At 51.8% G+C, this 21,702-nt stretch overlaps 1 protein-coding gene and 2 pseudogenes across 2 annotated transcripts; 2 read left to right on the forward strand and 1 right to left on the reverse strand.

Annotated features, from left to right (window-relative positions):
* The first annotated feature begins 364 nt into the window (after nt 1-364).
* SMIM10L2A (small integral membrane protein 10 like 2A) lies at nt 365-6,533 on the forward strand. 2 transcript variants are annotated; one of them, XR_010132589.1, is made up of 3 exons: nt 814-1,183; nt 2,087-5,249; nt 5,437-6,533. XR_010132589.1 is itself a non-coding variant. In XM_063703273.1 (2 exons), exon 1 carries the CDS (start codon nt 582-584, stop codon nt 816-818), a length of 237 nt encoding a protein of 78 aa, XP_063559343.1. In that variant the 5' UTR covers nt 365-581; the 3' UTR covers nt 819-1,183; nt 2,087-6,533. The 2 variants fall into 2 exon arrangements, 1 of the variants encoding a protein (XP_063559343.1); XM_063703273.1 differs by having other exon boundaries at nt 365-1,183; nt 2,087-6,533.
* A 94-nt stretch (nt 6,534-6,627) lies between these two features.
* On the reverse strand, nt 6,628-6,745 carry LOC115932597 (uncharacterized; annotated as a pseudogene).
* Nucleotides 6,746-11,202: 4,457 nt separating this feature from the next.
* On the forward strand, nt 11,203-17,171 carry LOC101141917 (rootletin-like; annotated as a pseudogene).
* Nucleotides 17,172-21,702: the final 4,531 nt, after the last annotated feature.

A 21,702-nucleotide genomic window follows, 5' to 3' on the forward strand; every position in this document is an offset into this window, starting at 1 on the left:
GGAGAAGGGAGGTGATATGAACAAGCAGAGGCTTCTGCACGTGCTTTCTATACAGAATCAGCGTAGCGGCCCAGATTGTCCTCCTCCACTCCCGCTCCACCTTGGGAAATGGTCTCAAAGCGATCCCTGGCAGCTCCGCCCTTCAATCCACTCCAGCCTCCGGAGGCGTCCGGAAAGAGACGGGGCTGTGTGGGCGGGACGGGGCAGTGGGCGGAGCTGAGCCTGCGGGGCACGTCGAGTAGGTGGGGTCGCAGCGCTGACGGCATCTCGGTGGCTCCCGGTTGGGGGCGTGGCTAAGCCAGCGGCGGACCTATGCTGGCCGGGGGGGGGGGGGGGGGGGCCCCCGCAGTGAGGAGGTGTGGAGGGGGCGGAGCTGTGCGGGATCGTGGAGGAGGGGCCGAGGCAGCGGCCACCTGAGCCCCGCTCGGCCTTGGGAACACGGGGGCGGGGCGGGGCGCGGCGGCGGGGCGGCCGCGGCTCTGGGCGACCCGCTGGGTGCGCTAGTGCTCGGGTCCCGCCGCCCTGAGGCTCGCGCTCGAGCGGGTCCGTCGGTCGGCGGGGCCTGCGCGGGGCCCGGGCCCATGGCGGCGTCGGCGGCTCTGTCTGCGGCGGCGGCTGCGGCGGCCCTGTCTGGCCTGGCGGTGCGGCTGTCGCGCTCAGCTGCGGCCCGAGGCTCGTACGGCGCCTTCTGCAAGGGGCTCACGCGCACGCTGCTCACCTTCTTCGACCTGGCCTGGCGGCTGCGCATGAACTTCCCCTACTTCTACATCGTGGCCTCGGTGATGCTCAACGTCCGCCTGCAGGTGCGGATCGAGTGAGCGCCGGCGGCGGCGGCGGCGGCGAAGGCCCGGCTGAAGGGGCGCCCGTGTCCCCGCCCGCCCCCGGCCGGGTCGCCGGCATGAAGGAAAGCTGGGCCGCGGCGGGGGGCGGAGGCGGGGCGGCTCGGACTCCTGGACTCTAGACCTACGCCGCCAGGGCACGACGGCCCAGCCCTGGCCCCGGCTGCGGTCTCAGCCCGGGGGCCCTGGATCGCGCAGAAACGCACTGAATGGGCCCCTGCCATCGGGCTCCAGAAACTACCTGGGCTCGGCCGACCTGTTGCCTCATATTGGCCAAAGAGGGGGAAACCAGAAGGAGGGAATTCTGCTGCGGCGACTTGACTTTCCAGGCCCGGAGCAGAAAGGTAGGAGGCGACAGGTTGGAATGGGGGAGGGGCGGTTGCTCTGCCCTTCAGATGTCAGGGCGTGTTGGCGGTCAGGGGGAAATATGGAAGGCACCGGGGCAAACCAGCCCGAAGAGCTGTGGAGCCCAGGTAGGGAAAGGAAAGGCAGCCGCAGGCTCTCCCCTCCTCCCTAGTCATGATTGCAGGATAGGGTGAGGGGCGGCCCCCTCCCGCCCACGCCCCAGTGCCTGCCTCCCTTTCCGCAGAGGCCCCCAGGGTGTCCCCTGAACCCTGAGGAATGGAGGGTAATGGGCTGGGGGCGGCCCCGGGAAGGCCCTAGAGGAGCAACGATGCCCCCACCCTTCTCTTCCCCATCAGTCGGTGGGCATAGGGAGGACGGTTCTCTTCTAGGTTGAGCCCCATATCTGTTCTCAGCCCTCAGCCCTGGGGCTCTCTGCAGCTCCTGCACAGCCCTTGGCAAAACTGCCTCCTGCCCTGTCTTTGGGGCCAGAGGACTGGTCTCTGCCTGCTCCTGCTGTCCCTTATGTTCCCCTGCCCCTACATGAGGGCACCCCCCAAGCTCTGCATTTGGAGACAGGGAAGAGTGGGAGAGACGCATTCCTACCGTCCCCTCCCCCAGTCTTGCTCTTCTGCCATGTCAGCCCATGCTCCCTAAGGCCCCTAGCTAGCAAGGCCCTCCCAGGGCCAGAGTCCCATCCTCCAGCCCCAGACGGCCTCTAGAAGCCTACTGTGTACTGAAGTGATCTGGGAAAAGGAGACCTCCCTGAGCACACAGCAGTTCTCAGCCTGGGGTGGGCAGAGCAGATGGAGGAGGGGCTTGCAGAGGAGGCCATTCCTGGGGGAAGCAAGGATGTGTCTGGTGGCCAGGCAACTGAGGTCCCCATCTCTTTCTTTCTCTTTCAGGCATTGGCGTTTGTAGGCGGTGACCCGCCCCTTCTCTGGCCTTGCCAAGAGTCACGTCCCTGCCCAGGGGCACCTCTGGCCCTGGAACTTGCCTGGGCAGAGGCAGCGTGAAGGGCCTGAACAAGAGGAGAAGAAGGGCCTTCCTAGTAGAGGCACAGCATGGACAAAGGCTCACAGGGGTGGGGGTGCCCAGTGATTGAGTCCTGGCTTGGGAAGGAAGGTCTGAGTTCCCTGGGAACTGAAATCGGCTAGCAGCACTGTGAGAGAGGTGTATTTCCCCCTCCTAATGACAGAGGAAACCGAGGCTTCGGGGAGGGGGGGATTTGCCCTTGACATGCAGATAGGAGGAGGAGGAACTGCGTGTGCCCCTGGGCCTGCAGGCCCCCACACCCCTCCCCAGTCTTCTTCAAGACCTGGCATGGTGGGAGGAGGGAGGGGGAAGTGCAGAGGGAAGCACAGGGCTCCTGGGGCACCAAGGGAGAGAGGGGCCCAGGGGTAGGGAATCTAGGAATGTCGCTTTCCTTGGAGCAGTACGGAAAGTCACAGGGAAGATCAGGAGGACGGACAGCTGAGATGGGAGACAGGAAAGATGAGCCCCAGGACCCCTGGGGAGCCAAGCTTTCCCCCACATCCTAGCCTCTCACCCCACCTGGAGCTTCACCAAGGGCTCCTCAGCAGTGAAGTGGCACAAGCCTCCCAGTTTGGTGGGCAAGTGGGGGTGATCTTGGTGTTGTGGCTCCTGGAGACACGACATAACCAGGAGGGTGAAGGGATAAACCTGGGATGGGCTGGGGCTGAGACCCATGGCATGACCCCAATTCTCTCTCCTCAAGCTCGACCCCCCATCCCCAGGATCACACAGGAGAATCTCATCCTCAACGCTTGGATTGCTCCTGGGGGCCCCCCGGGGTGTGCTGCTAACTGGTGTACAATGGTCAGGAGCAGCCCAGAGGGGAGCCAGGAAGAGACCCTCGCCCTTACCATCTATCCCCATTTCCGCATCTCTTGTACTGGTACCCCGGGGGCCACGTTCTCAGTTCCTGGGACTGAAAACTGCAGCAATCTGGTCTGCTCCAGGGACAGAGTGGCCCAGCCACCTACCATGTACCCTTCTTAGCTGCCCACTGGACTCAGGTCCTGAATGAAGCTGTCCGCCTGCCTCACGCCAGAAGAGGCTGGACAGTGGCTGCCTCATGACCCTTGCAGTCTCCCACATCCAGGGCCTGATGACATGCCTCCTTGTCCCAAGTTTCTTGGGAACCCCTGACCCTGCTGGCCCCTCTCATCCACCCCAATCCTGTCCACCCTGGACCACCTCTGGGGGCCTGTCAGCCTGCTGGTCCCCCCAACAGATCTTTGGGGGCAGCCTCTATGGGACAAGAGTGACACAGGGCTGGAGAAGAGAAGTGAGGAGCCTCCTTGTGTCTGATGCACAGATGTGGCCCTTTCAAACCCTGGTGTCACCCTCTGGGTGACTGGATCCCCAGCTCCAGCCTCTTCCTGGGCCAGCCAGGAAGGCTGGAGGAAAGCTCTTTGCTGAGTGCATGCGTGGGAGTGTGGGGGGTGACTGAGCCCTCCCCATGCAAGGGGCTTGGCCTGGGACCCTGGAAGCCGTTTCCCTACTGGGATAAAGTTGCGTCAGCCGCAGGGGTCTCTGCCCTCAAAGACCCCCCACTGCAGGGAGCCCCACCCCATAAGAGGGTCACGGAAGTCCATGTCCGCCCACCCCCAGTGGCTTCTGGTGTGGCCGTATTGGCCTAGAGGGGCTGGCTGGGGAGGGTCAGGGCCAAGCCCTCAGCATCTGCTCCTGTCCCTGCTTTTTCACCCCTGCTGCCTGAAGTGGTAGCCCCGCCTGCCGCTTCTCCACCTCCCCTCCCCACCTCTTCTCTCCCGGATGGGGCCCTTGCTGCGTGATGGGGTCTCCATGCACTTTATTTGTTTGCAGTCTGTTTTCTAGGCGGTGGAGCTTCTAGACACTGACCGGAATGACATACTTTTCTGTGTGTGATTCACTGTGTACTGGTCAGCACAGGCTGGCCAGAGAGCTGTTCTTGTTTCTGGTGTTGTCACGTCTTCTTGTTTTCTCTAAGTTTAAAAAAAAGTCCTTGGTTTAATACACTAAAATCCCAACTGGAGGCCTCCCGTGTCTGGTGGGGGTGATGCAGTGGCCCCGGGTGGAGAGAGGCCCCATGGTGAGGTCACCGGCTCCCATGGCCAGGAGTTGGCAGGGAGAAGCCTCTGAGGGCTAGGGCTGGGGGAGGCTGTGGCAGGGACCGTGTTTCCTGTTCAGAGGCTGTGCTGAGAACCGACTTGACCTGGACCACTGCCCCATGAGAAGCAGGCAGCATCCTAGCCTGGCCCCGAGAGGTAGCTGCTTGTCCTGTTGACAACCTTTGTTCAACGACCCAAAACATAAGTCCGTTTCCTTTTTAGAGTCTGGCGATCAAAAGTGTCTTAAGTCAGTAGAATCCTGAGGGTGGACTAGGGTGAAGTGAACTGAAACAGACTCGACACAGGTCATTTTGTGTAGCACTGAGACTCCTCTCCCTGCCTGAGGCCACCTCCCACTGCCTCCCTACCAACAAGGTTACTGCAGAATCTTGGAGAAGATAAAGGACCTGGCCCTGGAAGCCTGCTTCCCTTTCCCAACCTTGGAAGCAAATTCTGTCCCATCAGAGCCCCCCTCCCTAGTGGCTCCCACCAGAGACCTCCCTAGTGGCTGCTGTAAGGGTTGGCAAGCAGGCAAAAGGCGGGGGAGGGAGGGCAGAGGGTAGTGTTAGAGGAAGCCCCATAGGGCCCCTGGGTGGGGGTGGGGAGGCATCCTGAGGACACAGGGCTATGCTCAGACTCAGGAGTGAAGACTGGGTTTAGGGGCCCTGAGGGCACTCCTGTTGCCAAGGGCTACCCAGGGGTCAGAGCATCCTGACAAGGAGGACCCGTCCAAATGCACTGGTGCTAATGCCCTATGGTATCTGCCACCACAGGAGAAATGGACCCCAGTCCTTGAGCTTCCCTCCCCTTTGTCTAGATGGTCCTCTTTATCCCCACTCCAGGGATCACGTGACTTGGCAAACCAAGATGGGAAATGATCCTCCCAGAGCCTGGCTCCAAGGCCTCTTGAAGAGGAAGGATCACCCCTCCCATCCCTGCTACAGAGGAAAAGGTAGGAAGGCCGGTTCTGCTCCGATGGGACTCCAGGAGACCAAAGCCCTGAGCCCTGAGCCCAGCTCTTCCACTTACTACTGTGTGGTGCCAGGCAAACTGTGCACAACCTGGAGTGTTTAGTAAGGTTCCACTGGGATGCTTGTAAGCAGTGAATACGATGATGTCTGTTCATTGTTTGTCATCAGGTCTCACCTGGAGCAGCCTTGTTACTGTGGGGAAAAGGAACCAAGTGAAGGGAACCGACCTCTGATGAGAGCCTGCCATGTGCCAGGCACCGTACTAGGTGCTTTGCATTCCTAATCTCATCATTATCACACAACCACCTAACCATTACCCCTGTTTTACAGAGAAACCAAAGACAGGAACCAAGTCTGAAACAGAACCCCAAGAAGAAGCTCTTTTCCTGAGCTACCAGTGCCCCTTGGAGAGGCAGGGAATTGGGCTGGAAGAATGGTGGAATGGAATAGCAAAGATGGAAGATGACCCTGTCCTTTCTGGGTGAGGTCCAGAAGAAATCCAGGGCTTGGATGAGGGGTAGACCTGAGAGCCTTCTCCAAATGGGACTCCCCAGTGGGAGCAGCTGTGGCCACCGTGAGATGGGTCCACCTGTCTTCCTTCCATTCCACCTCCAGAGATTGATTGGGACCTAAGAGACTGAGTCAGGAGAGGGCAAGAAAGCAGCTAAGTGGGAAGTTTCAGGGGCACCAGAGCAAATACATTGAGAAATGGGAAATACAAAGAGCATGCAAAATCACATCCTACTCCTACCCACCCCACTCCCAAGGGAAATTGCTGGGTTTTGGACGAATTTTCACTTTGTGTGCACCTTTTATGTATGTAAAACTACAAACATACTACTTTGAAATCTGATTCCGCTATTTCATGTTTGTCTTACCATGTTATTATGTATTTTCCTACATCCAAAGCTACCTAGTATCTCTTTTGTATGAAGGTTTCATCATGTATCCCCCAGTGCCCTTTGGTTGTTTTTCTTTGTTGTCATTTATTTTGGTGGGGGTTGGTTTGCTTTTTGTTGTTGTTTTTCCTTGTTTTCATAAATGATACAGTGACAGATGCCGTTGTGGATAAATGCTGTGGCACAGTCATCAATTCCTTGATATATATTCCTAGAAAGTGCACCAAAGGGTATGCATGGCTTAGGGCTTTTGATACTCTCCAGAGTTGGGATACCAAGTCACACTACTCACTGGAGTCAGGATGAGAGTTTTTTGAGACAATGGTGGCAATTCTGATTCAATAGATTAAAAAATTTATTACTACCTTTCATTGCCTCAAGCGGGGTGCATTTCCCTTCCTTCAAGATCAATATAATATTTAACCCATCACTTCTCTAAAATGTTTCCTTAAAAAAAAAAAGCCTACAGCACCTGGTATTCCTGGCAGTCTCCCCTCCAAGTACTAACCAGGCCCAACCCTGCTTAGCTTCCAAGATCAGATGAGATTGGGCACATTCATGGTGATATGGCTATAGATGCATGTTTCCTTCTTGATCATCTCTACTTTAAGGCTAGAGCTAACTCTGTTTCCTAGGAGAGAGAACTTGATCCTTTCCTTCTACTCCACTTTACCTATCCCTGAGTCTCACAACGGGTTTGTCAATCTCACAATTTGATAGGTTAAAATAGTTTATTTTGATATGTTATTTTGTATTCCTTTGAATACATAATCAGGATTAAATATTTTCATAGGCCTATTGCTTAGTTGTACTTCTGTTTTTAACTATAGGGAGTAATTTTTTTAAAAAAGGAAATGAGATATGCCTTTTATCATTCAGTGATGGGCAGCAACTTCAGGTGAGGATATCAGTTTGAACTAACCTGAAAGAACACCACCCTAATCCATTGCTTCCCCACCTTCTTTTCCAAACACACCATAACAATGGACAACATATTTAAAAAATATTTTTAAAATAGTAGCCATTCTCAAAAGTATAACAGGAAACCTCTAAGACCCAGAAGCAGAAGGAATGCAGAGCAGTAAATGGGACCTAAAGCTTCACAGCCCTTGGAGGCTAGCAAGGGAAACAGGTCTGAGAAGCTAGGAAAGAGAGCTAAACTGTAGGCAGGTACTGAGGGAGCTAGAACTAGGTGTTCTGTATGGATCTAGGAGGTAGGAAAATGTTTTCATCATGAATGAAAACCAGAATATCTTGACCTATCCACCTTGGGTCTCTCCTGAAAGTGAGTCCCCTGCTTAAACCATGGTTTGAAACGAAGTGAAACATCTAGACTCTCAATCCCTAATTCTGCACTGTGCTCAGTGCAGGGTCAGGATTTGTACCAATATGGAAAAAACAAAAACAAAAACAAAAACTCAAGTGGTGAGTAGGATATGTACATACACAAAATATACCACTGGGCCCCTTCAGTTAAACTAAACAACACTGAAGACAAAGGAAATATCCTAAAAGTCACTAGAGAGGAATGACACATTATCCATAAAAAGAAAAACAAACATAATCCACAACAATGGGTGCCAGAAGACGATGCATCAGTAAGGGTTCAGTTGCAGAAAACAGAACTCACTGTAGCTATTTTAAACAGAAGTTCAATTGAACCATGGACCAGATGCTTACAAAATTATTTTGAGGCTGAAAGAAATGTAGGTTGGGCCTCTAAAAAACACTCCTAGGGTACCACAACAGAACTGGCTCATTAAGGTAGGTAACACTTGTACTCAATTCAGATGGAAGGAAATTGGGAGCCCAACACTGAAGCTGTTAACTTCAAGAACACATCCCTGTAGCTGTGATTCAGAGATCAGAAATCTGCTGTCATATCACAACCACCTTTTGACACCATGAAGCTAGTTACTACACAAAGGAACACTGAAGCAGGAAAACGTAAAGTCTGCATGACTGTATTCACAAGCAGAAAGACCCAAAGAAGCAGGAAGGTGGCTGCTGCTTCCCATGCATCATTTCAATCTCACCCAAGAGTACCTAACTGGTGGGATATCATTCATATTCAGAACCTCCTACTACAGGGTAATCTGAGAAATATAGATTTGGACTTTTCTGACTGTGAAGTCCAGGAAGGTACGTTAGGGGACTAGGATTGATACTTAGTCTCTATTTTCCATATGTGTCACAATTAATGTCTTCAAAGCATGACAAGAAATCTGTAAGCCTAGAACTTATGAAAAAATGTGAAATGAGCACCTTCGGACACATAGAAGAACTTGGACATTTCACTATCCATCAACTCTCTCTGAAACAATTACTGAAAAAAATCTATGTTAGCAATAAGAACGAGAAACCCACAAGGAAGGAATGGAAGTCAAGAAATAACAGCAAGTAAATAGTAATTAAAAGGGGTTTAAAAATCTCAACATACATTGATGGTTAAGCAAACAAGGAAGGAGAAAAAAATAACATATTTATTGAGAACTTACTTTGTGTCAGGTACTGCTCTAAGCACATTACATATACTAAATAATGTAATACCATGACCCTAAAACAGAAACTTACATTATCGCTGTTTATAAACATGAGGAAACTTGGGCTCAGAGGGGTAAAGAAACTTGCCCAAGGTCACACACCTGGTGGAGCAAAGATTTGTGCCCAGATAGTTTTTCTCCTGAGTCTGTACTCTCAGTCTGTACTCACACTTGTAAAAAGAAGGATGGGTAGAAGGAAATGTATGGAGAAGGGAAAGAGAAAAGTTTTCTGTGCACTCATAACAAGCTTATACTAAAATTCAAAACAATAACATGAGAATTGTGGAGATAGAGTGCTGAGGGAAGATAACATGGGTAAGGCTTTTGTTTTGTCAGGAAGAGAATTGAGCTGCTGAATAATTCAAAAAAATATAATTTTTAGTGTGCATGTTTAAAATTTAAGGTTAGGAAGATTCTGGGAAGGTGGTGGAGTAGGAATCAGCCTCCCCACTGAGACAAAAATTGCACTGACAGACCCTGATATAGCTGTTTTTGAACTCTTGAGTATATTGAAGACTTGCAATTTCCATGGGAAAGTTTGGAGGTAAAGTGTGTTCTTAGTCCACTAGCAACTATCTATCCAGCAGCCCCAGCCCTGTGGCAAGCACAGTGCTAGGGACACAGCACTGTGTCCCTAGCACTGTGGAACAGTTTCCACACAGCTTACACGAGCAAGGGTGGCCAAAAAGGAACTTGCCCTCCCAAAATTGCAGATCTGTACTCAGATAGCTGATTGCTGCTCCTGATCACAGACTTGCAGACAAAGAGGTGGGTGACCATTATTGTTGCACCTCTCTCCATTGTTGCAAGTCCCTCCCCCTCTGGCTGAAGCAACTTCCCAAGATTTTTAAAGGGTTAGCACCACTTTTCCTTTTTCTTCCTTCATTTTTGCCTTTTCTCCTTTTGGAAGCCAGAGATTAAAGACTAGGACATTCAAAAACAACTGCACATATGGAGGAAATTAGAAAGTGACTGCACATGCACAGGGGAAGCTGCAGGCTCAGAAAAAACCTGAGAAGATCTTAAGTTTACACCCCAGGCTAATCTTTGGCAAAGAAAAAACCTACAGCAATAAAAAGAACCACAATAAATAAAAACAATAACAAAAAACAGCAAACACCAAGGAAGGGGAAGAATCTGATTTCCAAAGTTCTCACATTATTAAATTCAAATGTCTAATTTTCAACAAAAAATCACAAGGCATACAAAGAAACAGGAAAGTATGGCACATTCAAAGGAAAAAATAAATCGACAGAAACAGTCCCTGATCTAGTAGATATGACAGCAGATCTATTAGACAAAGACTGTAAAACAACTCTCTTAAAAATGCTCAAGAACTAAAGGAAGATGTGGAGAAAAGAAAGCGATGCATGAACAAAATGGAAATATCAAGAAAGAGATAGAAAGCCAAAGAAAGAAATCAAAAATAAACTGTAGAGCCAAAAAGTACAAAAACTGAAATAAAAAAATCAGAAGAGGGGTTTAAAGGCAGACTTGAGCATGACAAAAGAAAGAATCAGCAACCTTGAAGATAGGACAATGGAAATTATCAAGTCTGAGGAACAGGTAGATAAAAGATTGAAGAAAAGATGAACAGAGCCTAAGAGACTTTTGGACAACACCAAGCCCATCAACATATGCATTGGAGAAGTCCCAAAAGGAAAGGAGAGAGAGAAAGGGGCAAAGGAAACCTTTGAAGAAATAATGGCTTAAAACTTAACACATTTTATGAAAGACATGAATATAAACCTCCAAGAATCTCAATGAATGCCAAGTAAGATGAACTGAGAGATACCCCAAAACCACAGCACCTTATAATGAAACTTACAATAGACAAACACAGAGAGAAAAATCTTGAAAGCAGCAAGAGAAAAATGACTCATCACATACAAGTGATCCTCAATGAAACTGTTAGCAATTTTCTCTTCAGAAAATTTAGATGCCAGAAGGCTGTGAGCTGATATATTCAAAGTGCTAAAAATATGTTGACTAAGAATGCTATATCTGACAAAATTGTTCCTCAAATATGAGGGAGAAATTAAGATATTCCCAGATAAACAAAAGCTAATGTTACCACTACACCTGTCCTGCAAGAACTGCTCAAGAGAGTACTGCAAAGTGAAATGAAAGGGTACTAGACAGGAATTCAAAGCCGTATGAAGAAATAAAGATTCCCCCCTCCTTTCCTCCCGTATTCCCTCTTCTCTCTTTTTCCCTCCCTTTCTCTCCCTTCTCCTTCATCCTTCCTCTTCCTTCTTCTTCCCTCGGATCCCCCCTGCCTCTGCTTCCCTCCTCTCCTGTCCTTTCCCATCCTCTCCCCTCTCAACCCCCATCTCGCTCCTCCCACGGCTGTGGTCACATGGGGGCGCCGCGGGATTTAAGCTTAATCTGCCTGGTGCTCAGCACAGCAGCCTGGCTGTGGGGCGTGCTGACTGAGCTAGTCTTGGGGTCCCGCAGAAAGGGGCTGGAGGGATGCCCACAGCCACCCCGCCATGAGCCTGGGGCTGTAGAGGGCACAGGAGGCCCAGCTGACACTGGAGACGGTTATCCGGACACTGGAGAGAAGCGTCCTGGGCCATGAGAAGGGCTTGGGCGCGCGGGACCTGGCCCAGGACCCTCAGACCATCATCCTACCTGCCCGCATCAGGAAGATTGTCACCCGCAACCTCTCCCGGCCTGAGAGCCCAGTCCCTCTGCGGGCCACAGAGATGGCACTGCTGCTGTCGCTGCAGAAAAAGAACCAGCTGCTGCAGCAGGAGCTGTCGCGCGCGGAGGACTTACTGGCCCAGAGCCACGCCAAGCGTGATGAGCTCACCATTAAGCACAATGGGCTGGAGCAGGGTGTGCCTCTGGAGTCTGAGGAGCTGGAGGTGCAGGAGCCCGGGGGCTGGTACAGCAGAGCGTGGAGTTGTGGAGGCAGCTGCAGGAGGAGCCTACCAGGAGGGCCAACAGCGGCAAGCCCAGCTTGTGCAGCAGCTGCAGGCCAAGATTCTCCAGTACAAGAAGAGGTGCTCGGAGCTGGAGCAGCAGCTGCTGGAGAGATCCGGAGAGCTTGAGCAGCACGGCTGAGGGACACAGAGCACAGCCAAGACCTGGAGAGCGCCCTCATTCGGCTGGAGGAGGAGCAGCAGAGGAGTGCCAGCCTCGTCCAGGTGAATGCCATGCTCCGAGAGCAGCTGGACCACGCAGGCTCGGCCAGCCAGACTCTGAGTGAGGACATACGAAAGGTGACCAGCGACTGGACACGCAGCCGCAAGGAGCTGGAGCAGCGGGAGGCGGCATGGAGGCTCGAGGAGGAGTCCTTCAACGCCTACTTCAGCAACGAGCACAGTTGCCTGTTACTCCTCTGGAGGCAGGTAGGGGTCAGGTGACTGGTCAGCGAGGTGAAGATGTCCACCGAGAGGGACATGCTGCAGCTGGGAGGGGAGCTGGCCTGGACATCATACGCTGTCCAGGAGGCGGGCCTGGTACTGAGCACGGGCCTGCGGCTGGCAGAGAGCGGGGCTGAAGCGGCCCTGGAGAAGCAGGCCCTGCTGCAGGCCCAACTGGAGGAGCAGCTGCAGGACAAGGTGCTCCATGAGAAGGACCTGGCCCAGCAGCAGATGCAAAGCGACCTGGACAAGGCCGACCTCAGTGCCAGAGTGACAGAGCTGGCCCTGGCAGTGGAGCGTCTTCAGAAGCAGAATCTGTAGTAGGATTAGGTCAAGAAGCCCCTTGGCAAGCCTGAGGCCCTGGAATCCCTGCGGCTACAGGAGCAGGTGGCCCTGGAGACAGAGGATGGAGAAGGGCTGCAGCAGACCCCGAGGGACCTCGCACAGGCCATCCTGTTGGACACTGAGACGGTGTCCAGCTGAGCGGCTCCGAGCACACTGCGGACGCGTCTGAAGGCAGCCTGCGGGGCTCTCAGGCCAGCGGATCCCATCCCCACCCACCGCAGTGCTCCTCACTGGGCAGCAGCCGTTCGCCCCACCTAAGCCAGTCCCTGGCTAGCTCAGACTCCTCCAGGCTCGCTCTGATTCACTCTGCCCTGCACAAGCTACAGCTGCAGGTCCAGGACATGCGTGGGCACTATGAGGCAAACCAGGACCTGCTGGGCACCCTGTGGAAGCAGCTTAGCGACAGCGAGGTTGAGCGGCAGGCCCTAGAGGAACAGCTCCAGCACCAGCGGGACAAGACCGATGGCGCCATGCAGGCCCACGAGGACGCCCAGCGCGAGGTACAGAGGCTGCAGAACGCCAATGAGCTCCTGAGCAGGGAGAAGAGCAAACTGGCCCACAGTCTGCAGGTGGCCCAGCAACAGGCCAAGGACCTTCTGAAGGAGCGTGAGAAGCTGCAGGCTGCCCAGGAGGAGCTGCGGCGCCAGCGGGACCAATTGGAGGAAGAGCAGGAGGAGGCGGTGCAGGATGGTGCACGGGTGTGCCAGGAGCTTGAGCGCAGCCATAAACAGCTAGAGCAGCTGGAAGGGAAGCGCTCAGGCCTGGCCGAGGAGCTGGTGGAGGTGAGGGAGGCGCTGAGCTGCACCACACTGCAGCGGGACATGCTGCAGGCAGAGAAGGCCGAGGTGGCCAAGGCGCTGACCAAGGCTGAGGCTGGCCAGGTGAAACTCGAGCTCTCCGTGACCAAGCTGAGGGCAGAGGAGGCCTCCCTGCAGGACTCCCTGTCCAAGCTGAGCGCCCTCAACGAGAGCCTGGCTCAGGACAAGTTGGATCTGAACCGCCTTGTCGCCCAGCTGGAGGAAGAAAAGGCAGCCCTGCAGGGCCGGCTGCGGCAGGCGGAGCAGGAAGCCACCGTGGCTCGGGAAGAGCAGGAGCGGCTGGAGGAGCTGCGGTTGGAGCAGGAGGTGGCACGGCAGGGCCTGGAGGGCTCCCTGCGAGTGGCAGAGGAGGTCCAGGAGGCGCTGGAGCAGCACCTCCCCACGCTGCGCCATGAGCGCAGCCGGCTGCAGGAGCAGCTAGCCCAGCTCTCCCAGCAGCTGAGCGGGCGGGAGCAGGAGCTGGAGCAGGCTCGGCGGGAGGCACAGTGGCAGGCAGAGGCGCTAACCAAGGGGTGCACTGGCCTGGTCATGCAGCTGGCGGCCGCGGAGCCTGAAGGCAGGACCCTGTCAGAGGAGGCCACACGCCTGCGCTTGGAGAAGGAAGCCCTGGAGGGCAGCCTGTTTGAGGTGCAAGGGCACCTGGCTCAGCTCGAGGCCCGCTGGGATCAGCTGGAAGCCGATGGGCAGGCCCTGCTGTTGGCCAAGGAGACCCTGACTGGGGAGCTGGCAGGCCTGTGGCAGCAAATAATAGCTACAAAGGAGAAAGCCAGCCTAGACAAGGAGCTGATGGCCCAGAAGCTGGTGCAGGCTGAGCAGGAGGCCCAGGCCTCTCTGCGGGAGCAGCGGGCAGCCCATGAGGAGGACTGGCAGTGAGTCCAGCGTGAAAAGGAGGCAGCATGGCGGGAGCTGGAAGCCGAGCGGGCCCAGCTGCAGAGTCAGCTGCAGTGCGAGCAGGAGGAGCTGCTGGCCCGACTGGAGATCGAGAAGGAAGAGCTGAGCGAGGAGATTGCTGCCTTGCAGCAAGAGCGCGACGAGGGCCTCCTCCTGGCCGAGAGCAAGAAGCAGCAAGCCTTGTCTCTGAAGGGGTCTGAAAAGACTCTGTCAGAGAAGTTGTCAGAGAAGTTGATGGGTACGCGGCACAGCCTGGCCACCATCTCCCTGGAGATGCAGCCACAGAAACTAGATGTCCAGAGCTGGCAGGAGCAGGACCGGAGCACCGTGAACGCTCTGATGTCCAAGCTGAGGGACCTACGGGCCCAGCTGGAGGAGGCTGCTGTGGCCCACGCCCAGGAAGTGAGGAGGCTGCAAGAGCAGGCCCGAGACCTGGGCAAGCAGCAGGACTCCTGCCTTCGAGAGGCAGAAGAGCTTCGGACCCAGCTGCACGTGCTGGAGGATGCCCGCGACCGGCTTCAGCGGGAGCTGCTGGAGGCCCAGCGCAAGCTGCGTGAGAGCCAGGAGGGCCTCGAGGTGCAGCGCCAGGAGGCGGGCAAGCTGTGGCACAGCCTGGGCGAGGGTGCCAAGGAGCGTGAGGCACTGCAGGCCGCCGTGAAGAAGGCAGAGAGCGAGCGCATCAGCCTGAAGTTTACCAATGAGGACAAGGAGCAGAAGCTGGCACTCTTAGAGGGCAAGGAGGCTGGGGAGCTTTGGACTGGGCTGCAGGAGGTGGAGCGCTCACGGCTGGAGGCTTGGAGGGAGCTGCAGGAGCTCTGGCGTCAGATGAAGATGCTGGACAGTGAGAATACCAGGGTGGGCCGCGAGTTGGCGGAGCTGCAGGGCCGCCTGGTGCTGGGCTAGCAGGCAGAGAAGGAGAGTCGGCGGGAGATCCTGCGCCTCCGGCAGAGGCTGCTGAAGGGCGAGGCCAGCCTGGAGGCGACGCGGCAGGAGCTCCAGGTAGCCCAGCGGCAGCTGCAGGAACAAGAAGGCGAGTTCCGGACCCGCGAGCGAGGCCTGCTGGGCTTCCCGGAGGAGGTGCGCGGCACCGAAAAGCAGCAGCTGGACCATGCCCGCGGCCTGGAGTACAAGCTGGAGGCGGCGCGGGCCGAGGCTGCGGAGCTGGGCCTGCGGCTCAGCGCGGCCGAGAGCCGGGCACAAGACCTGGAGGCCGAGCTGGCCCGCGTGGAGGTGCAGCGGTGCGCGGTGGAGGCCCAGCTGGGCAGCCTGCGCTCGGTTCTGTGCCGGGGCCTCGCCCTGGGTCGCGCGCCCAGCCCAGTCCAGCCCCGCCACCAGTGCCCGGCTCCCCTGCCCGGGACGCGCCCGCTGGAGGAAGCGGGGAAAGGCTAGGCCGCCCCAGCACCTTAGAATGCAACCCTGGGTCCCAGCCACCATTTCCAGGACCTACCACCTCCCCGGCTCCTCTAGACCTGGACCCAGAGGCAGTGCGCGGGGCCCTCCGGGAATTTCTGCAGGAGCGGCGGAGTGCCCTGAGAGAATAGGACGAACTTCGGACCCAGAGTGCCCTGAATCGCCAACTGGCCAAGATGGAGGCTGAGAGGGACACCACAACCTCGAAGGCCAGGCAGCTACAGAAGGCGAGAGTGGCTACAGTGGCTGAGAGTGAGAAAGCCCTGCGCAGTGTGGATGGGCGGCTGAGCGGGGTCCAGGAGGAGCTGGCGCTGCAGGAGGAGAGTGTGCGGCGCAGTGAGCGGGAGCGCCAGGGCCACCGTGGACTAGGTGGCCGCGCTGGAGAGAAGCCTGCAGGCCACTGAGAGAGAGCTCCAGGCCAGTCGGGAGAAGATCAGCAAGATGAAGGCCAACGAGAGGAAGCTGGAGGGCGACAAGTGGTGCCTGAAGGAGATGCTGGACGCCTCCGAGGGCCTCACCGTCAAGCTGGAACTGCAGCGGCCCTTGCTTGAGGGGGAGCCGTAGCGCAGCCACCTGGGCCTGAGCGACCGCGAGGCCCAAGCCCAGGCCCTCCGGAATCGGATGGACTCCCTGCAGAGACAGGTGGCAGACAGCGAGGTGAAGGCAGGAATCCTGCAGCTGACAGTGGAGTGGCTGAATGGGGCCCTGGCCAAGGTGGAGGAAAGGGAGGGGCTCCTGCACGTCAAGGTGCGGGGCCTGACAGAGGCCCTGGCCTAGAGCAGCGCCAGCCTCAACAGCACCCAGGACAAGAATCTGCATCTGCAGAAGGCTCTGACCGCCTGTGAACATGACCGCCAAGTGCTCCTGGAACGGCTGGACGCTGCCAGGCAGACGTTGTCTGAGGCAGGGAAGCAGAGCAGCTCCCTTGGCGAGCAGGTGCAGACGTTGCCAGGCGAGGTGGCTGACCTGGAGCTGCAGCGGGCGGAGGCCGAGGGCCAGCTACAACAGCTTCAGGAGGTGCTGCAGCAGTGGCAGGAGGGCGAGGCTGCAGTCCTGCACACGGTCCGGAAGCTGCAGGACGAGCAGAGGATGCTGCAGGAACGCCTGGGCAGCCTGCAGCGCGCCCTGGCTCAGCTGGAAGCCGAGAAGCGGGAGGTGGAGCGCTCAGCCCTGCAGCTGGAGAAGGACCTCGTGGCCCTCAGGAGGGCACTGGACAAGGTGGAGCGAGAGAAGCTTCGCAGTCATAAGGACACAGTGCCGCTGAGCCCAGAGAAGGGCCGCCTGACCTGGACCCTCATGGGGGCTGAGCTGGAGCTGGCCGAGGCCCAGAGGCAGATCTAGCAGCTAGAGGCACAGGTGGTGGCGCTGGAGCAGAGCCACAGCCCAGCCCAGCTGGAGGTGGACACGCAGCAGCAGCAGCAGCTGGAGCTGCAGTAGAAGGTGGAGCGCCTGTGCAGTGCCCAGGCACAGGCTGAACGTACCCTGGAGGCATGGGAGCGGGCCCACCGCCAGAGGGTGCGCTAGCTGGAGGAGCAGGTGTCCACACTGAAGGGACCAAAAGTTGCAGCAGGAGCTTCAAGGAGCTCAGCACCCTTCTCCCACCCTCAGGCCCCCCCAGAGAAATAAGCCCCTGCTGGCATCTGGAGAACGGCCCTGTGCCCGGGACAGGGGAGGGCCCTCCTCTTGGACACCCCACCCAGAGCATGGTCCCTTGGGGGCCTCGAGCTGAGGTGGAATGAGGAGGAGCCCCACTGGCAGTGCTGAGGAGAGGTACTCCAGCTCCAGGCCTGGAGAGCCTTCCCGGCATCGCCTGCGGACCCCACCTCAGTCCAGCCCCCCTCTTCCAGGATGAGCCATTGTAGATCATACAAGGTCTTCCTTGAGAGGTTGAGCCAGGGTTTGGGAGAGCCCTTGTCTCTGGTCAGCCTTGGAGCATGGGCTCGTGGGAAAGAGGAAGGGGACCGGGCACAGGGCAAAGGTCAGAGGCCCAGGCTTCCAGAGATCTCTCCGCCTTAGTTCAGAGTGTGTGTCAGGAAATTCCTCAGAGAGCTCAGAGCCCCTACCCTGTATTTTTATACCTTTTTACAATGTTAACAGTTCAAAACTGTTTTCTGTGACAAGAAGACCTCCTTTTCTTAAAAAAAAAAAAGTCTCAATAAATACATGGGCAATTATAAAAGACAGCATTATTGTAACAACCATTTGTAACTCTACTTTTTGACTTGTGCATGACTTAAGAGACTAACACATTTTTAAAATTATTAGTCTAAAAGCTTGTATTATTATAACTTTGGTTTGTAACTCCACACTTTGTTTCCCACATAACTTTAAGAGATGAATGAATTTAAAAGAATTATTAGTTTATGTTCTTGGGAATACAGTGTGTAAGGATGTAAGCCTGTGATGTCAACAACTGAAAGGAGTGAAAACCAAGTTGTAAATAAACAGAGTTTTTATATGTTATTGAGGTTAAACTGGTATAAATTCAAATTAGAGTGTTATAACTTTAGGATGTTAAATGTAATCCCCATGGTAAGCCCGAAGAAAATAACTACAATATGTACAAAAGGAAATGAGAAAAGAATAAACTGCTCACTGCAAAAGAATCGACACAAAAGAAGACAGTAATGCAAGCAATGAGGTCCCCCAAAACTATAAAGAATATTAAAAATGAGTGCCAAAATATCAGAAGTCCTTCCTTATCCTTAATTACTTGAAATGTAAATTGATTATACTCTCCAATCAAAAGGCAGAGATTAGCAGAATGGATAAAAACACATGATCCAAATATATTCTTTCTACTATCAACAGAGTAAACAGACAACGTACATAATGGGAGAAAATATTTGCAAACTATGTATCTGACAGAGATCCAATATCCAGAATCTATAAGGAACTTAAACAAATCAACAAGCAAAAACTAAACAACCTTGTTAAAAATGGGCAAAGGACACAAACAGACATTTCTCAAAATAAGACATACGAGCAGCCAACAAGCATACGAAAAAATGTTCAATATTACTAATCATTAGGGAAATGCAAATTAAAACCATAATGAGATGCCATCTCGCACCAGTCAGAATGACTATTACCAAAAAGTCAAAAAATAACATGCTGGTGAGGTTGCAGAGTAAAGGGAACGTTTATATACTGCTGGTGGGAATGTAAATTAGTTCAGCCACTGCGGAAAGCAGTCTGAAGATTTCTCAAAGAACTTAAAATACAACTTCCATTTGATCCAGCAATCCCATTACTAGGTATGTACCCAAAGGAATATAAATCTTTCTGCCATAAAGACACATGTATGGGTATGTTCATTCCAGCACTATCCACCATAGTGCCTAAATGCCCATCAATGGTAGACCGGATAAAGAAAATGTGGTACATTTACACCATGGAATACTACACAGCTATAAAAAGAACGAGATCATGGCCTTTGCAGCAACGTGGATGGATCTGGAGGCCATTATCCTAAGCGAATTAACACAGGAACAGAAAACCAAATACTGCATGTTGTCATTTATAAGTGGGTGCTAAACACTGAGTACACATGGACACAAAGAAGGGAACAATAGACACTGGGGCTTATTTGAGGATAGGTAGTGGGAGCAGGGTGATGATCAAAAATCTACCTATCACGAGTTATGCTGATTACCTCGGTGACAAAACTATATGTGCACCAAACCCCTGTGACACACAATTTACCCATGCAAAATACCTGAACACGTCCCCCTTGAACCTAAAATAAAAGTTGAAAACTATATGTATTTATATATATATATGTATGCATAAAATATGTGTGTATGTATATATATGTGTGTGTGTGTGTGTATACATGTCTACTTTCTAAAGGAGACTCATTTTAGATCCAAAGACGCAAATGGGTTGAAAGTGAAAGGATGGAAAACTATATGGTATGCAAATAGTAAACAAAAGAGAGCAGGAGTGATTATACTAATATCATACAAAATAGACTTTAAATCAAAAAAAGATTCAAGAGACAAAGCCATTATAATAAATAAATGGTTCAATACAGCAAGAAGATATAACAATTATATACACAATTATAATAACAGACCATCAAAATATATGAAGCAGATATTGACAGAATTGAAGGGAGAACTAGACAGTTCTGCAATAATAGTTGGAGACTTCAATATCCCACACTCAATAATGGATAGAAGAACCAGACAGAAGAGAAATAAGGAAATAGACAATTAGTTGTAGTTTATTATTAACACAATAAACCAACTAATTCTAACAGACATACACAGGCCATTCTGCATAACAACAACACACACATTCTGCTAAAGTGCGCATAGGACATATTCCAGGATAGATTATATGTTAAGCCACAAACTTAGTCCTAATAGATTTTAAAGGATAGATATAATTCAAAGTATTCTCCAATTACAACATGATGAAGTTAGAAATTAATAACAGTAGTAAAACTGGAAAATTGACAAATTTGTGAAAATTGACACATTCTTAAACAATCGATGGATCAAAGAAGAAATCACAAGGAAATTTTAAAAATACTCAGAGGTGAAAGAAAAGACTGTGCTTTGGGAAAAAGACATCCTTTTCAACAAATGGTGCTGGGAAAACTGGATATCTTATATGAAAGAATGAAGATGGAACCTTACCTAACATCGTACACACAAATTAATTCAAAGTGGATCAAAGACTTAAATGTAAGACCTAAAACCATAAGATATTTAGAAGAAAACAGGGTAAAACATCACAATATTGGATTTGCCAATTATTTGATGGACATGAAACCAAAGGCACAGACAACAAAAGAAAAAATAGACAAATTGGACTTCAGAGATCCTGTCATTTGCAACAACATGGATGGAACTGGAGGAAATTATGTTAAGTGAAATAAGCCAAGCACAGAAGGACAAACTTCATGTGTTCTCACTCATTTGTGGGAGCTAAAAACGAAAACAACTGAACTCACGAAGATCAAGTATAGAAGGATGGTTATCAGAGGCTGGGAAGGGTAATGGGGAGCAGGGAGGAAAAGTGGGGATGATTAATGGGTACAAAAATATACTTAGATAGAATGCATAAGTTCTAGTATTTGGTACCACAACAGGGCGACTACAGTCAACAATAATTTATTGTACATTTTAAAATAACTAAAATAGTACACTTGGAATGTTTATAACACTAATAAATAATAAATGCTTGAGGTGATGGATACCCCATTTATCCTCGCATGATTATTACACATTGTATACCTCTATCAAAATATCTCATATACTCCATAAATATATACACCTACTAGGTACCCATAAAAATTTAAAAATGTGTGCATCAAAATACACTATGAGCAGAGTAAAAATGCAACCTACAGAATGGGAGAAAATATTTGCAAATCACATATCTGATAAGAGAGTAATATGAAGAATATATAGAGAATACATACAACTCAACAACAACAAAAACCTGATTCCAAAATGGATGAAGGACTAAAATAGACAACTCTCCAAAGAGATATACAAATGGCCAATAAGCACATGAAAAGATGCCCAAAATCGTTAGGAAAATGCAAATTGAAACTACAATGAGACCCAATAAGATGGCTACTATCAAACAAACAGAAAACCACAAATGTTGGCAAGGATGTAGAGAAGTTAAAACTTTTGTGCACTGTTGGTGGGAATGTAAAATGGTATAGCTACTGTGGAAAACAGTGTAGCAGTTCATCAAAAAATTAAAAGCAAAATGACCATATGATCCAGCATTTCCATTTCCAGTATATGCACCCAAAAGAATTAAAAACACGGTCTCAAAGAGATATTTGTACACCTATGTCATAGCTTCATTCACAAAATCTAAACAGTGGAAGCAATTCAAGTCTCCATTGATGAATGTATTTATGACTGTATTCAATTCCAATGAACTATACACTTAAAATGGTTAAGGTGATAAATTTTATGTTATGTGTGTTTTACCACAGTAAAAACAATTGAAAAAAAAAGGATCAGGGATTCTTGGAGAAATCACTGATAAAGTGGCATTTTTAAATTCTGACAAAATAAATTTTTAAAACCACCCATTAAACATGAGAGAGGGGTTGTTTATACTCACAAAACATATCCATAAGGCAGATATATAGTCAAACTTTTATGCATCTCATAACAGCAGT

Source organism: Gorilla gorilla, chromosome X, assembly GCF_029281585.2.
Source record: "Gorilla gorilla gorilla isolate KB3781 chromosome X, NHGRI_mGorGor1-v2.1_pri, whole genome shotgun sequence".
NCBI lineage: Eukaryota > Metazoa > Chordata > Mammalia > Primates > Hominidae > Gorilla > Gorilla gorilla.